The sequence below is a fragment of the Myotis myotis genome, unplaced genomic scaffold (genome assembly GCF_014108235.1).
Source record: "Myotis myotis isolate mMyoMyo1 unplaced genomic scaffold, mMyoMyo1.p scaffold_m19_p_1, whole genome shotgun sequence".
NCBI lineage: Eukaryota > Metazoa > Chordata > Mammalia > Chiroptera > Vespertilionidae > Myotis > Myotis myotis.
This window is the reverse complement of record NW_023416313.1, coordinates 81851-96143: the sequence shown is the minus strand read 5'-3', so window position 1 is coordinate 96143 and position 14293 is coordinate 81851. Positions and strand designations below refer to the sequence as shown.

The 14293-nt window shown below is 59.9% G+C and overlaps 1 protein-coding gene across 1 annotated transcript; it reads left to right on the top strand.

Annotated features, from left to right (window-relative positions):
• Positions 1 to 8181: 8181 nt before the first annotated feature.
• Positions 8182 to 9979, top strand: TMEM271 (transmembrane protein 271). The gene has a single exon (XM_036296885.1). The coding sequence runs from the start codon at positions 8254 to 8256 to the stop codon at positions 9343 to 9345; it is 1092 nt and encodes a 363-aa protein (XP_036152778.1). The 5' UTR covers positions 8182 to 8253; the 3' UTR covers positions 9346 to 9979.
• Positions 9980 to 14293: the final 4314 nt, after the last annotated feature.

The window sequence follows — 14293 nt, the reverse complement described above, 5'->3', positions numbered from 1 at the left end:
TCTCTCTGACTCTCTTGCTGTAGGGGTGCCCTTTGCTTCACAGAAAAAAAGACTGTGTGAACACGCACAAGTCTGTGTGTGCCCAAGCAGGGGTGCACACGTGTGTGCCTAGGTGCGTGCATGATTGCATGTGCACGCAGTGTGTGTACATGCATGACTGTGTGTGCATGTACCTGTGCGTGTGTGCATGCGCACCATGGACTGTGGGAGCCTGGGGTAGAAGCTCTGTCCATGGGAACCAGTGTGCACGTCTCAGTGAGCCTGGTGGCACCTGGCATTCGGATTCACCTGAGGCAGCAGCGATGGAACCGGCCTGTCTGCAGAGGCGGCAGCAGATCGTCTCAGGGGGAGGGTTCTGGCCCCTCTGCTCATGGGCTCCGCGTGGCTGGGTCTCCTCCTCATGGAGCCGTGTCTGTGTCGGTAGCACACTTTCCACCGGGACGCAGGGCTTGTGTGTGAGTCTGACTCTTGCTGCACTCAGCTGGTGAAACTGTGTGTGTGTGTGTGTGTGTGTGTGTGTGTGTGTGTGTGCAGTGTGCACGCCGGCCGGGGCTCCTCGTGTGCTGGGACAAGTGTTCTCCACATGAGCAGGGATCTCGGGGCTCTGGGCCCTGCAGCTGTGACACCCCATGGGCCCAGCTGGCCGGGGCTGGGGGCGGGGGGGCGGGGCTCGAGGCTCCCGCCTCCACGGAACCACGCAGCCGGCTTCTTGCCGGGAGCCGCTCCAAGGTTCCCACGTTTCCTAAGAATAGTGGGTTCTGACTAGGGTGCCGGCCTGCAGCTCTCGGATCTGGGGCCAGGGCTGCCATCGCCTCGCTGGCCGTCAGCCCCAAGCAGCTTCTCGGTGTCCCCCGGGCATCGTCTCCGGAGGCCCTGTGCTGGGCCTGGGTGTGAGAGACACGTGATGACCACCACCTGGTCGAGCGCCTGGGGAACTGGGTCTTGGGGGGCACTTCCCAAATCTGCCACTCACCCCGCCCTGAGGCCCACCCTCCGGTCCTGCCAGCGTCCTCCTCTGCTCCCTCCTCCCCTCCAGGCTGAGGAAAACTGGGTGTGGCATGAAGCTTCCAGGCGCATGGCGGTGGGAACCCACGCCCTGGGCGCAGGCACAAGCAGCTCGAGCCGTCCGTCACCCTGTGGCTGACAGTGCTCCACGGAAGGCGTGGCCCGCGTGCTGGCCCCTGGCCTTGCTAACACCGCCTGCCCCCCCCCTCCCCCCCACACACCCGGCGGTCAGCTCCCCCAGTCCAGGGAAGGAGCAGCACCTCTCAGGCTCACAGAACTTCCCGGTCTCCCGCTTCACCAATGGCCGTGGCCACCAGCCAGCCAGACGGCAGCCTGTGGGGTGGGCTGGCAGTGCCCGGGGGCTGGGGGCTGCGGGCAGGGCAGTGCCCAGGGGTAGCTAGAGGGCTGTGGTGCATTAACCCTTTGTCTCATGGAGCTTGGAGCCTGTCATGTGACCTGGTTTGGAAATTTCTCCTGCCAGACAAAACGGGATTCAGGTTCCCAGAGGGAACCAGCCCTTGAGCTGCCCCCCAAGAGAGACAGCACATTTCTGCTGTTTTAAGTTCCCCACTTTCTTCTTTGGTTTGGTTTCTTTTTGTTTGTTTGTTAATCCTCAGCCGAGGATATTTTTCCATTGGTTTTTAGGGGGAGAGGGAGGGAGGGGAGAGACAGAGAGAAACATCCATGTGAGAGAGACACATCGATTGGTTGCCCCCCTGCACGCACCCCGACCAGGGCCTGGGCTGCGGAGGCTGCAACCGAGGTACGTGTCCTTCACCGGAATTGAACCCGGGACCCTTCAGTCCGCAGGCCGACACTCTAACCACTGAGCACCAGCCAGGACTTAAGTCCCCCACAATCTATCCATGGCTGGGCCGCCCTTGGACACTCGCATGAACGATGGGCCAGGTCAGCCTCTGGGCATTGGCTGCCTGGTCTCAGCCACCACACCGGCCACGCAGAGGGCACGCCCGGCCCACGATGGCCAGTGAGGGCTGGGCTGAGCTGGCTGTGGGCTCAGCCCTGTATTCTCGTCCCTCTGCTGAGCTGGCTGAGGGGAGGCCCCGGCTCCCTCCTGCCGTGGAGCCCTGAGGCCAGCACCAGCCGGGTGTGCGCAGAGCCGCGTGGCGCCGGCAGCCTCGCAGGTGCAGCTGGGGTGTCCAGGCAGCTGCCCTGGTGCTGCTGCGGGGAGCGGGCCTGGCACCCGGCGCCCACCCCTGTGGGCGGGTCCTGCTCAGAGCGGCCAGGACAGTAGAAGGAATGAGCTCTACATGCCTTAAGCGTAAGGAAGTGCATCGTGTCACACCCCCGGCTCAGAGGTGGGGCGGCCAGCGGCACAGCGGTTCCCGTGGCTCTGGGCCCTCCGCTGATGGCAGCGGCAGCCAGGGTTGCAAACCCCAGGGGTTGACTGGCTTAGCAGGGCCCCCAGGCAGCCACAGAGTCCAGAGGAGCCCTGCTCAGAGCAGGGAGGGACCCTCAGGGCCTCGACTCCAGGGAGAGCAACCCATAGCGGGCTTCACGCACGGGGCTGCTTGTAGCTGAGCCCGGGCCACACGCCGTGTGGCTGCAAAGCCTGGAACGTGTGCCCTCTGGGCCTTGACAGAACTGTGTGCTCCCCCCGGGCTGAGGCCCATCAGAGCCCACGGCGGGGCCACCGGGCGAGGTGGGATCTGAAGGACACGGTCCTGTCTGCACCCGCAGCGTCTGTGGGCGCAGGCTCTGTTCTGGGCTGCGGGGGCCACAGGGACTGGGGTTCACTGTGGCTTTGGGTCCAGTTCTCAGCCAGCCAGGGAGTGGGCATGTCCTCAGCCTGGGACTTGCTGTGGGAAGCGGGAGGAAGGGAACAAATGCCTTAGAAAACAGGGACAAGGGGTAACTCGGGGTTCCTGAGGACGGGAACTCTGCAGGGATGACCGCAGACCCAAGCACCCGGAGGAACATTTAAAGCCTCGTGACTGAACACGTGGGAAGGGTCCATCTCGGGAGGAGCCGTAGCTGCAGGCGGAGTGGTTTCACGGCCTGGGGCCGGGACAATGCGCTGCCCAGGAGGATGGCAGAGGCAGCGGCTGACTGACTAAGCTCCGCCCTCTGCGCCCCACAGTTGACCTCAGGGACCCGCCTGTGGCTCTGGCTTATGGGATGCAGGAGGGAGGGTCACTCTCAGCAGCCCTGGGGCGGGTCCACCCTTAGCCCTGACCCCTCTTCCCTGAAAGCGTCCCTCCTCCCAGGGCCATCCCCCAGCTGGGGTCCTGGACAGAGGGAACAGACCACAGCTGCTATGCCACCAGGAAATGGGAGTGAGGATTAGCTTATTAGCCAGAGAGCTGAGTTAATCCTGCTCTCCAGTGTGTGAGGCGTTATCACCATTGGTCATGCATGGTCCCTCTGGTATCTTATTTTATCCATCCCTCATATTGAGCTTATCTACCCACCACCCATCCCCCATCCCCCCACCCACCCACCTACCCATCTATCCATCATCCATCCACCACCTGTCCTCCCAGATCCTGTCTTCAAGTTGGACTAGCCTTCCAGTACCTGCCATCCCAGAGCACCTTAGAAAGTTGTGGGGGAGTGCGGGAGACCGTGCATAACAGCATGGGCATGAAAGTGCACCAGGAACGCGGAAGGCCATGGGCCTGGGGCGGTCAGCAGGGCTGTGGCCAGCACAAGATGGCTCCTGTTGTGACTGCAACGGCCCCAGTGTGGGGCGTGCAGGAGGCAGCCATCAGTGGCTCGAGGTGATTTCCTGACCCCATAATCTTGTTCACTAAACTTTACTGAGCTTTACTGACCTGTGTTCTCTCTGCTCTGCCAGCACGCAGCCCTCCTACAGGCCATCCGGAGCCGCCACGCAGGGTGCGGCAGGGGGGCATGATAAAAGTGAATTTTGCTTTTATGAATTCAAGTTCAAACTAAGGGATTGAATTTGCTCACTGTTACTTTATGCCCCTAAGCAATGCTTATAGCATTAAGTGATTATATAAAAAGAAATGCCTCAAACCGGAACTAGAAAAAGAGCAAGCTAAGCCAAAGTAAGCAGAGAAAAGGGGACTAACAAAGAAGAGTGGCAGTCAATGAAACAGAAAACAAAAATAAAGGAAATGATAAAACTAAACACTATTTTTAATGATCAAAAGTATTAACCTGCAGCCAAATTGATTTTTAAAAAAATATATTTTATTGATTTTTTTTCACAGAGAGGAAGGGAGAGAGAGAGTTAGAAACATGGATTCAAGAGAAACATCCATCAGCTGCCTCCTGCACACCCCCCACTGGGTATGTGCCTGCAACCAACGTACATGCCCTTGACCGGAATCGAACCTGGGACCCTTCAGTCCGCAGGCCGACGCTCTGTCCACTGAGCCACACCGGTGAGGGCCAAATTAATTTTTAAAAGCACACCACACAGCCCTGGCCCATTTTCTCAGTGGTTAGAGCACTGGCCCATGGACCAAAGGATCATAGGTTTGATTTCCATCAAGGGCATGTACTGTGGTTGCAGGTTCCCCAACGCCAGTACGGGTGCAGGCAACCAATCGATGTCTCTCTCTCACATTGATGTTTCTCTCTCCTCCTCCTCCCTCCATCCCTCTCTCTAGAAATCAATGGAAGAAATATCCCCCAGTGAGGATTAAAACAAAAATTAAAAAAACACCACATAAATGACCAGTATCAGAAATGAAAGAGGGAATTTCACTACAGACCCTAGAGACATAAAAATAAAAAATTTAAAACATTTTATTCTTTCAGCTTTACTGAGGTATATTTTTCATACAATAAAAGTAACAGCTTATAGAGAAATAATATAGACAACTCCATGCCAACAAATCTAAATATGTGATGGAGAAGTTCCTCAAAAGATACTAACGCTCCTTCCAGAAAAAAAAATACATCCCTATACATGTTCTTAAAATTAAGTTTGTTAAAATCATCCCATAAAGAAAACTTCAACCCCAGATGGCTTCACAGGTGAACTCTGCCAAATCCTTAAGGAAGAAACAATGCCAGCCCTACAAGTGCTCAGAGAGAGTAAAACGCGAGGGAGGGCCTGGCCAGCGTGGCACGTTCAGCGGTGGAGTGTGGACCTCTGAGCCGGGAGGTCAGGGTTTGAATGCTCGTCAGGGCACAGGCCTGGGTGGTGGGCTCGATCCCAGTGTGGGCTGTGCAGGAGGCAGCCGATCCATGATTCTCTCTCATCACTGATGTTTCTATCTCTCCCTCTCCCTTCCTCTCTGACATCAATAAAAAAAAAGTATATTTTAAAAAATGAGGGAGCCCTTCCCCACTCATTTTGCAAAGTTAGCACCCCAGACTCTGAGAGGAGATGACAACGGTACAAGCAGAGAAGGCGGTTCTCAACCTGTGGGTCGCGACCCCTTTGGGGGTCGAACGACCCTTTCACAGGGGTCGTCTAAGACCATCAGAAAACACATATATAATATCATATTGTTTTTGTGATTAATCACTGTGCTTTAATGATGTTCAATGTGTAACAATGAAATTGGGGGCCACCACAACATGAGGAGCCGTATTAAAGGGTCGCCGCATTAGGAAGGTTGAGAACCACTGCTATAAATAATACCTCGCGCTAACACAGACACAAGTCCTCAAGGAGGTAACAGCACACTGGACCCCCCCCCCCCCGCCCCTATGGAAAGGGTAGGCCATCAGGACTGCACCGTCTGCCCGCCCCTACTCATCTGAGCGAGAACGGGCCTGGGGCTGAGCACTTCCTCACCGGGAGGCCCTGTGCTGGGCTCACCACTGCGTGGGAATGTCTTCCCTCTTGGAGCTCACTGTGCACCCCATGGCACCTGGCCAGCCCCGGGAGTCTGCGGTGGGTGGGGGGAGGGGGCTTCTGCTGCAGCACAGGAGGGGTGCACCTCTGCTAATGGCCATGAATCAGCTGCTGGGGGCCTCCTGGCTTTGGGGGAGCAGACCCCGCGGATGGGCTGTCACTCAGTGTGGGTAACGCTTGACCCTGCTCTGTGTTCCTGTGGGAGAAGTACTTGTCCTCTTCCTGGTAACAGGCATCAGAGGCTGTTGGCCTGACGATGACCAAGTGGGACTTATCTCAGGAGTGAAGGTTGGCTTAACACGGACACTCGATGAACGCCACTCACCACAGTAACAGGCTGAAAAGGAAAAACATACAATAACCGCAACAGATACAACAATAAAATAATTTTGCCCGGCTGGCGTGGCTCAGTGGTTGAGCTCCGACCCATGAAGCAAGAGGTCACGGCTGGATTCCCTCCAGGCACACCAGGGTTTGCACCCACGATCCCCAGTGGGAGGCATGCAGGAGGCAGCTGATCAATAATTCTCTCTCATCATTGATGTTTCTATCTCTCTCTCCTACCTTTTCCTCTGAAATCAATAAAAAAATATTTTTTAAAAGAGTGTACTTTAAAAAAAAAGCAAGCCACGCAAAGCACCCATTGGTCCGAAGGACTCAGGCACCGAGGAGTCAGTAGCCAGTTACTCTTCCGGGAGTCCATGCGGAGATCGCACACGGGGAAGGCAGGAGCGGGTGAGGGTGGCGAAGGGAGCCCCTGCGACAGAACAGCCCAGGACGCGGGCACCAGGAGCGAGGCTGGTGAGGGGAGGGACAGGGAGGGGGTCGGGGCACAAGTGTCAGGGAAGGTGGGTGCCGGGGAGAGATGCTGCTGCCCAGTCCAGCGTGGCCTGGCTCCGCCCGAGGGTTCACTGCGCCCGAAGCCAATGGGTCCGGCCGCAGCGCACCGCAGCGCCGCAGCACCGCAGCACCGGATGGAGAGGCGGCTGCTGCGAACCTTGTCGCCCTGGAAACCAAAACAGTCTTTGGGAGGCAGCTCCTAGTCGCTCCGCTCACGCGCAGGGGCGCACGCTGACGCCCTGGCCTTTCCAACTGTCCATCTTGTGCGCAGGGGGCTCAGGATCCCACGGCCCCGGCAAGTCACCCGCGGGCGGCGGGCGCTCTAAGGCCCCGCAGTCCCCGCTGAAAACACGGCGGAGCCCGCTCCTTCCCGCGGCGGATGGTGTCGGTGGGAGGCGGGCGCGGGCCCGCGCGCTGCTGGGCCACCGCTCACCGGCACCGAGGCCGCTCGCACGGAGGGGGTCCCCACCGCAGCCCTCGCACGTGGGAGGCAGGACGGAGGCGTGTGCTCAGAGCCCCCCGCACACGCCCCTCGCCGCAGCTCGCCCGCCTCCTCCGATCGGCGCAAAGCTATTTACGCTGCGATTAGCCCGCGGGTGAGTCATGGCTCCCGGCCTCCGACTGCAGCGCGGGGACCGCGCTGGCCCAGCCGCCGCCCGAGGTTCCTCCGAAGGCCGTCCGGAGGCGCCCCATCCCAGACCTTTCAGGAGGAGCATGGAGCGCCCTGAGGGCGCGGCGACCACCTCACACCTCCGCCTCCTCTCACCCACGGGCATCTCCAGCCCCACCCCAGTCGCTCTCCGACCAGGGACCGCCTTCTAATGAATTAACTCACAGCCTCACCCGGGAGACGGGCTCATCGAGGTTCTGCCTGAGGCCTCACCTCCACTCACACCCCATCACCCCCCGCCCCCCCGCATCCAGACTGCCGCTCATCCCCCTGACCCCCGGCCCCCTCTCCCGGGACCCCTCTCCCTCCACCTCCTGCGCTCAGGCCCCCAGCCCCGGGCCCCTCCCCCGTGCCGCCGCCCCTGCCGGCTTCCTCGGGGTCGTGGCGCTGCAAGCCGGTGGCCGTGCAGAGCGGCGAGCCTCGTCGCCTGGGGAGCGCAGACGCAGCTGCTAGGGAGGTGGGAGGTGCGGGGGGTGGGGCCTGGGGGCCTCCGTGGAGCCCGGGGCTGGAGGGTGGCCTTGCCTAAGGGGCCGAGGGTGCCCGCACCCGGAGGAAGGTGGGGAGACGCGCGGGGGCCCTCTCCTCTGGGAGCTGGCCGAGGGGCGTCCGAGGGGCGGCGGGGGCCGGGGGCGTGGGAGGGCGGGGCCGCGGGCCGGGTGCGGGGAGCGCAGCGCCCTGGGCGGGGCGCCGCGGGCTGGGGAGGGGGCGCGCTCGCGGCGGGTCTCCGCGCCGCCTGGGTTCCCGGCGCGGGGCGGCGGCGGCGGGAGGCAGAAGATGCGGGCTCCGGCGGCGGCGGCGGTGCGGGCCCGGGAGGACGCGGGAGGATGAGGGGGAGGCCGGCGGTCCGGCCGCGCGGCGCCGGGAGGAGGCGCAGGCGGCGGGGGCGGCGGCGGGCGGCGGCGGGCGCGCGGGGTGCGGGCCGGCTCGGGCGCGGAGGATGAAGTGGAGCGTCCGCGGGGCCTGCGCCGCGCTCTCCGCCTGCCTCCTGCTCGCCTGCGCGCTCAGCGCCGCCGCCGTCGGCCTCAAGTGCTTCTCGCTGGGCTCGGAGCTCCGCGGGGAGCCGTTCCGCCTCGGGGCGGCCGCCGGCGCCTTCTACTCGGGGCTGCTGCTGGCCGCCGGCCTCTCGCTGCTCGGCGCCGCCCTGCTCTGCTGCGGGCCGCGGGCCGCGCCTCTCGCGGGGCCGGGCCCGCGACTCGGGGTCCCCGCCGCCCCGGCCGGCGCTCCGGAGACCGCGCCGGGCGCGCCGGGGGCCGCGGCCGAGCCCGCGGGGCCGGGGACCAGCCAGAACCTGCTCCTGCTCGGCGCCCTCGTCTTCATGCTCGGGGTCCTGAGCGCCTTCGCGGGCGCCGTGATCGACGGCGACGCCGTGTCCCTCGTGGAGCGCAAGTACTCCCACTACTGCCTGCCCCCGCGCGCGCCCGCCTCGGCCCCGGCCCCCGGCCCCGCGGCCCCCGCCCCCGGCCCGGCCCCCGGCGCGCCGCGCGCCCGCGCCACGCCCGCCAAGTGCCGGCAGCTGAAGGACTACCAGCGCGGCCTGGTGCTCTCCACCGTCTTCAACGCGCTCGAGTGCCTGCTGGGCCTGCTCAGCCTGCTGCTGGCCAAGACCTACCGCGCGGCGCGGGCCCGGCGCGGGCGTCGCGGACGGCGGGGAGGCCGGGCCCCGGCGCGGCCCCGCGGCGGCTCGGGGCTCCGTGCGCAGCCGCCCGCTTCCTGGGTGCGGCGAGGCCGGCGGGGTCGGCGGCTGCAGCATCGCCCGAGCCAGGCTTCCATCCTGGCCCCGGAGGAGTCGGACTTGGCCGCCCCCGGGGACTGCGCGGGCTTCGCGGCGCACCACGCCGTCTCCTACATCGACGTGGGCGTCGTCCGCGCGGCGGACGAGGCGGGGGTGGAGGTGTGCTGCGGAGGGCACCCGTCCGTGGAGCTGCCGGGGTACGCGCCCTCGGACCCTGACCTCGACGTCTCCTACCCCTACTGCTGCCGGCCTCCCCGCGAGACGGCGCGTCCCTGGGAGCCACGACGCGCCTGCTGAACCCCGACCCCGGACAGACTCGCGGGCGCCTCCCCAGCCACCACCAACGCGAGGGGCGCGGGGCCGGCGGGGCCGAGCCAGGTGTCGCCTCCCCCGGGCTGTGGCCGGCGCCTCCCTCCGAGTACCCCCGCCGCGAGCCCGGCCTCCAGTGTTACCGTTTCTGTGTCTGGGAGGTTTCTCTTCGCCGTGTCTGTCCGTATCCGGATTCCATTTTCAAGTTTACAATAAATGTTCGGGGTCAGCTCGCCCCCACCGCACTTCTCTGTGGCAAGTCCCTTCCCTGGGCGAGGCTCCCAGGTCCCCGGTGCGAGCTGGCGGGGGAGGAAGACCCCCCTCGGAGCGGACAGAAGGACAACTTCCGGAACGAAAGACAGGACGCACCGCCGCCGGCAACACTTTGTACACGGATGTGCCTGCTTTTGTCGAAACTTTCTTACTGTAAAGCTCCATAAATGGTGACGATGTTTGGTAAATTAATTGCAATTTAAAATTGGTGAGTTCCTTTATTAAATTAATTGCTATGTCATTGGAGTTAGAAGATGTCTTCGCACAGGTCAGTTTGGGGGGCAATGGCTGAGTTTACCAGACGTCAATCCCCGCAGCGCTCTCCGCTCCGCTCCGCTCCGGGTGGACTAACCCAGCCTCTTTCTGAAGCGAACGTTTCCTGTGCACCAGGCCCCAAACAGTTCTCTTTTTGGAAACTGGTGATGAGGTTTCTACTGCAAAGCTGAGCTTATTTTTGGTTGATGCATATGAATTTCCAATTCTATTTTGGAAAACCACAGGCCTAGTTTTTCTGGCAAAGGTTATTTTCCTGTTGATGAATTCATTAATTTGGTCATTTGAACATTATGCCATTTTATTTAACATATACCCCTTCGCTTTGATGTGAAGGCCATAGTTTTAAATCATTAGGTTGTATGTTTACACACACAGTGTGAAGTGCATTCCACATGGTGGTGCGGTGAGTATCCATCCGACCTGGTGGGTCTCAGGGAAAAGGGAGTCCGGCCAGAGCTGGGGTGTCAGGCAGGTGTGCGCTGACTCTGAACTTGACCTCCTGCAAAAGAGGTGGGGACATCCTGGAGTGAAGGTCACCTCTGCCAGAGAAAAGTGAAAGAAATGTGTCACATATTCATGTTTGGGGTCCTCTTCATTGTGAAAAAGCACCCAGGTTTGGGGATGGAGGTGCTTCCCAAGTGCAGGCTATAGGCTGAGACCTGTCCTCAGCTCCCCGGTGCCCTGCCCTAAGCCCGAGATCCCCCGGACCCTGGCCACCGAGGCTCTGGCCAGGCCGGGCTGCCCAGCTGCAGCAGAAGCTGTTAGGGAGGCGTGGCGGCCTGTCACCATCCAGCAGCCTGACCTCAGTGACTGTAAAACATCCAATCAAATAGGCAGCGAGCCAGCGAGCCAATGTCCTTTGCGAAACATGGATTCCGCCTGAGGGAAAGAGTCCTTCACGTCCAGGCTACTCGGTTCTCACCCACAGGCCACTTCAGAGGCTTGTCCAGATTAGCCCTCTAGATGCAGCCAGGCTGAGGCCATGGCCCGAGCAGTGCCCACGCCAGTCCTACGGCCTGACCCCTCTCCGTCCCCACACCAGCAGCCCCCTGGCCATCAACCTAAGGCAGCAAATGTGATAGTGGCAGCAAAAGTGACTCTAAAAACACTTCTCTATCTGCCCAAGTCCAACCAATCAGGCCCTGCCAGCAGTTCCCACTTCCGGAGCCGGGCCCACGCCTGCGGGGTCAGCTCAGAGCTGCAGGGGCGGTGGCCCGGTTGGTGTGACAGGACATCAACCTCAGACCCTTGTTCTCTGAGGTGCTTCGTTCTACACCGTTTGTGCAGTTTGCATGTTGGATGCCTTCTACGTCAAAACCAGGGGCCTCCCTGCAGTTGCAGATTTTCTAGAGCTGGACCGGGCAGCCCTGGCGCAGGGCCAGCAGCGCCTTCTGCGTGGGCGTCTGGCCAGGCCGCAGGGAGCGCCTGGGTCACATAGAAGTGAACTTCAGGCAACAAAAAACCAGGTGACACTTTTCAAGATGCAAATGTTTCTAACTTCACGAATACTTGTAGCCCCACGCAAGACCATGATGTGGGAAACAGGTTTCATTTTTTAAAGTTTATACAGGAAATGAAACCCCAAAAATCCCTAAGCTGAAGTTGTTCCAAGGCCAACCTCAGGGAACAAGTGGGGTCTGGAAGCTTTGAGCCTCCTGGACTCGGGACCAGCTTCCTGGCGTGGGCTCCAGGCCCCCACGCCCCACGGCCACGCCCCTCCCCTGCACACTGTCCACATCACCTGCTTTCTGAAAGTGTCAGTTGTTTGGAATTGACTCTTCAGAAGACAAGTTGATTCCCGGACCTTCCTCAGAGTGGGTCCTTCTCGTGGCCCGTGGAGGCCGCCCCAGGAATTTAGGGTCACAACGAAACACCAAGATTAAACACATCTTAGAGTTTTTACATGGCTTGATGCTGAGTGTATAAGTAGTTTTATTTTTTGTTAGTTTTTGTTTTCGTGAATATTCATCAGAGGATACTTTTCCATTGATTTTTAGAGAGAGAGAGAAAGACAGAGAAACACATCGATGGGTTGCCTCCTGCACACGCCCCGACCGGGGCCTGCACAGGGAGGAGCCTGCCACCGAGGTACGTGCCCTTGACCAGAATCGAACCGGGACCCTTTGGTCTGCTGGCCGACGCTCTATCCCACTGAGCCACACCGGCCAGGGCTGTAAGTTGCTTTTTTAAACATAAAGGTTGTTTACCTTTAGGAGAATAATTTAATGAAGATAACACATGATGTGGTCGCCACACAAGCCAGGCTCTCTGAAGACAGGTGGAAAGCCGCGCCCGGCCTCAGGCTCCTGGGCTGCCACCTGTTCCTTCGTCGGAGCAGCTCTGCCCTGCCACCCAGATCTGAACCACACAACTACGTTTTGCCTGGAATGCAGTGAAACAATCCGTTAAGTTAGGAATCAGTCCGATGGTTTTGTGTGAAGATGGGGCTGCTGGTGATTAAATGTTTATTTAGTGCCATGACCCAGCACACTCCAACATGCACACAGATACAGTACATACACTCCTCAAGTGCACACGCATGCACGCAGGAGCACACACGGGCATACACATGAGCCCCCGTGCGTGTGTATGCACACAAGAGCACACATGCACATGGGAGTGCATGCAACTGTAAAACCAAACAGTGCACACACATGCAGCACTCATGTGCACTCACACATGGACTGCCGCCTAGGCATGTCTAAGGCCAGGCCAGCAGCACTGCCTGGGGTACCCAGGATTCCGGGGAATCTGAGGGGAGTGGCCTGGCTGTGGACTGCCCCCCGGGCACAAACACCAGAATGTGCATGTAGGGAGCATGACTCTGAGCGCGGCTGGTGGGTGAGCTGCAGGCTGGCCCACACTGGGTCATAGGAAGGTGGGGCAGGCCCATGGGTGCCCACGCCCCCGAATGTGTGCACAGACCGGCACAGCAGATTGCACTGGAGCTGCACTAGGGTCTGGGACAGTGGTGGGGCCAGGCCGAGTCCCGGGGCCCCTGGGTGGGTCTGTGTTGCACAGACATTGTGCGTGGTGGGGGCCGAGCGTCGGGTCACCTTTGGGTTGTGCTACCCACGGGACCAGGCTGTGCCCGCAAGGTGTTTCTTGCCCCAAAGCACTGTTTCTTCACCGAGACTGGAAAGAAATTAATACCTGACAGAGACCTTAGGAAAGTGAGTCCTGGCGCATTAACTGAGTGCAAGTGCGATGGACCTGTGGGCCATTTTAAACTCAGCCACAGAGACAAAAGCTCATGTCAGCTGGTTTACCTTCCAGATGATCTGATGTCTTTGCTTAATTTGCTACTTTTCAGCGCAGTGATTGACAGGAACAAAACACCAGCAAAAGGGAAGAAAGTTTAACTTAGGAAAACAGTGTGCACATCTCCTGTCCCCAATCTGAATTCTCCTCGCGACTCCTGGCTGGCCGAGGAGAGCGGGCCAGCCCTTCAGGGAGCTGTGTTTGCAACAGTTTTCTTAAAATCTCTGCGGTGAGTGGGAGTCTGCTCACAGCGTGAGTTTGCCACTTTATGTGCCCTGGTCCTCAGCAGGAAGTCTGAGATCCGACTCCACAGAGCACGCCTGCCTCCCCACCCGTATGCACGTGGCTCTCCTCCTGGCCCTGCAGACCTTGTGCTGTGGCCAGACCTGCCTGGGTGTGCTAGGGGCCGGAGGGCCAGCAGGTCAGTGGGTGAACAGAGGCTGCTCTGGCCGGGTGCCCCTGCCTGGGCCTGCTCAGGGCACGGGAGGGGCCCACTCTGCCTGCCTGTCTCCCGTCACCCAGGCCTGGGCTCGGCCTGTGCACCTGTGAGGTCTTTTTTGTTGTTGCTGCTAATCCTCACCCAAGGACATTTTTCATTGATTTTTAGAGAGAATGGAAGGGAGAGAGGAGGAGGAGGAGGAGAGAGAAAGGAAAGAGAGAGAGAGGGGGGGGGGGAGAGAGAGAGAGAGAGAGAGAGAGAGAGAGAGAGAGAGAGAGAGAGAGGAGGGAAACATCAATGTGAGAGACACATTGATTGGTTGACTCCTGCATGCATCTGGAACAGGGCGAGGGATCGAACCCGTAACCTAGGCATGTGCCCTGACCGGAATCGAACCCGAGACCCTTCAGTCCACAGGCCGACGATCTATCCACTGAGCTAGACCTGCCAGGGCCATTTTAAATTTTAACAGTTTAAAATGTTGCCCATGTTTGGTCCACATTTCTCTCTTAGTTCTTATTTATTTATTTATTTAAATAAATCTTTATTGTTGAAAGTATTACATATGTCCCCTCTCCCCCTATTGCCCCCGCCCCCCACCCTCCACCCCCAAGCCTTTACCACCCACTGTTGTGTCCTTGGGTTATGCATTATGCATACAAGGTCATTGGTTGATCTCTTCACACC

Excerpts from the sequence above, each read along its gene's own strand:
- TMEM271 (XM_036296885.1), top strand. The coding sequence starts at position 8,254 with ATGAAGTGGAGCGTCCGCGGGGCCTGCGCCGCGCTCTCCGCCTGCCTC.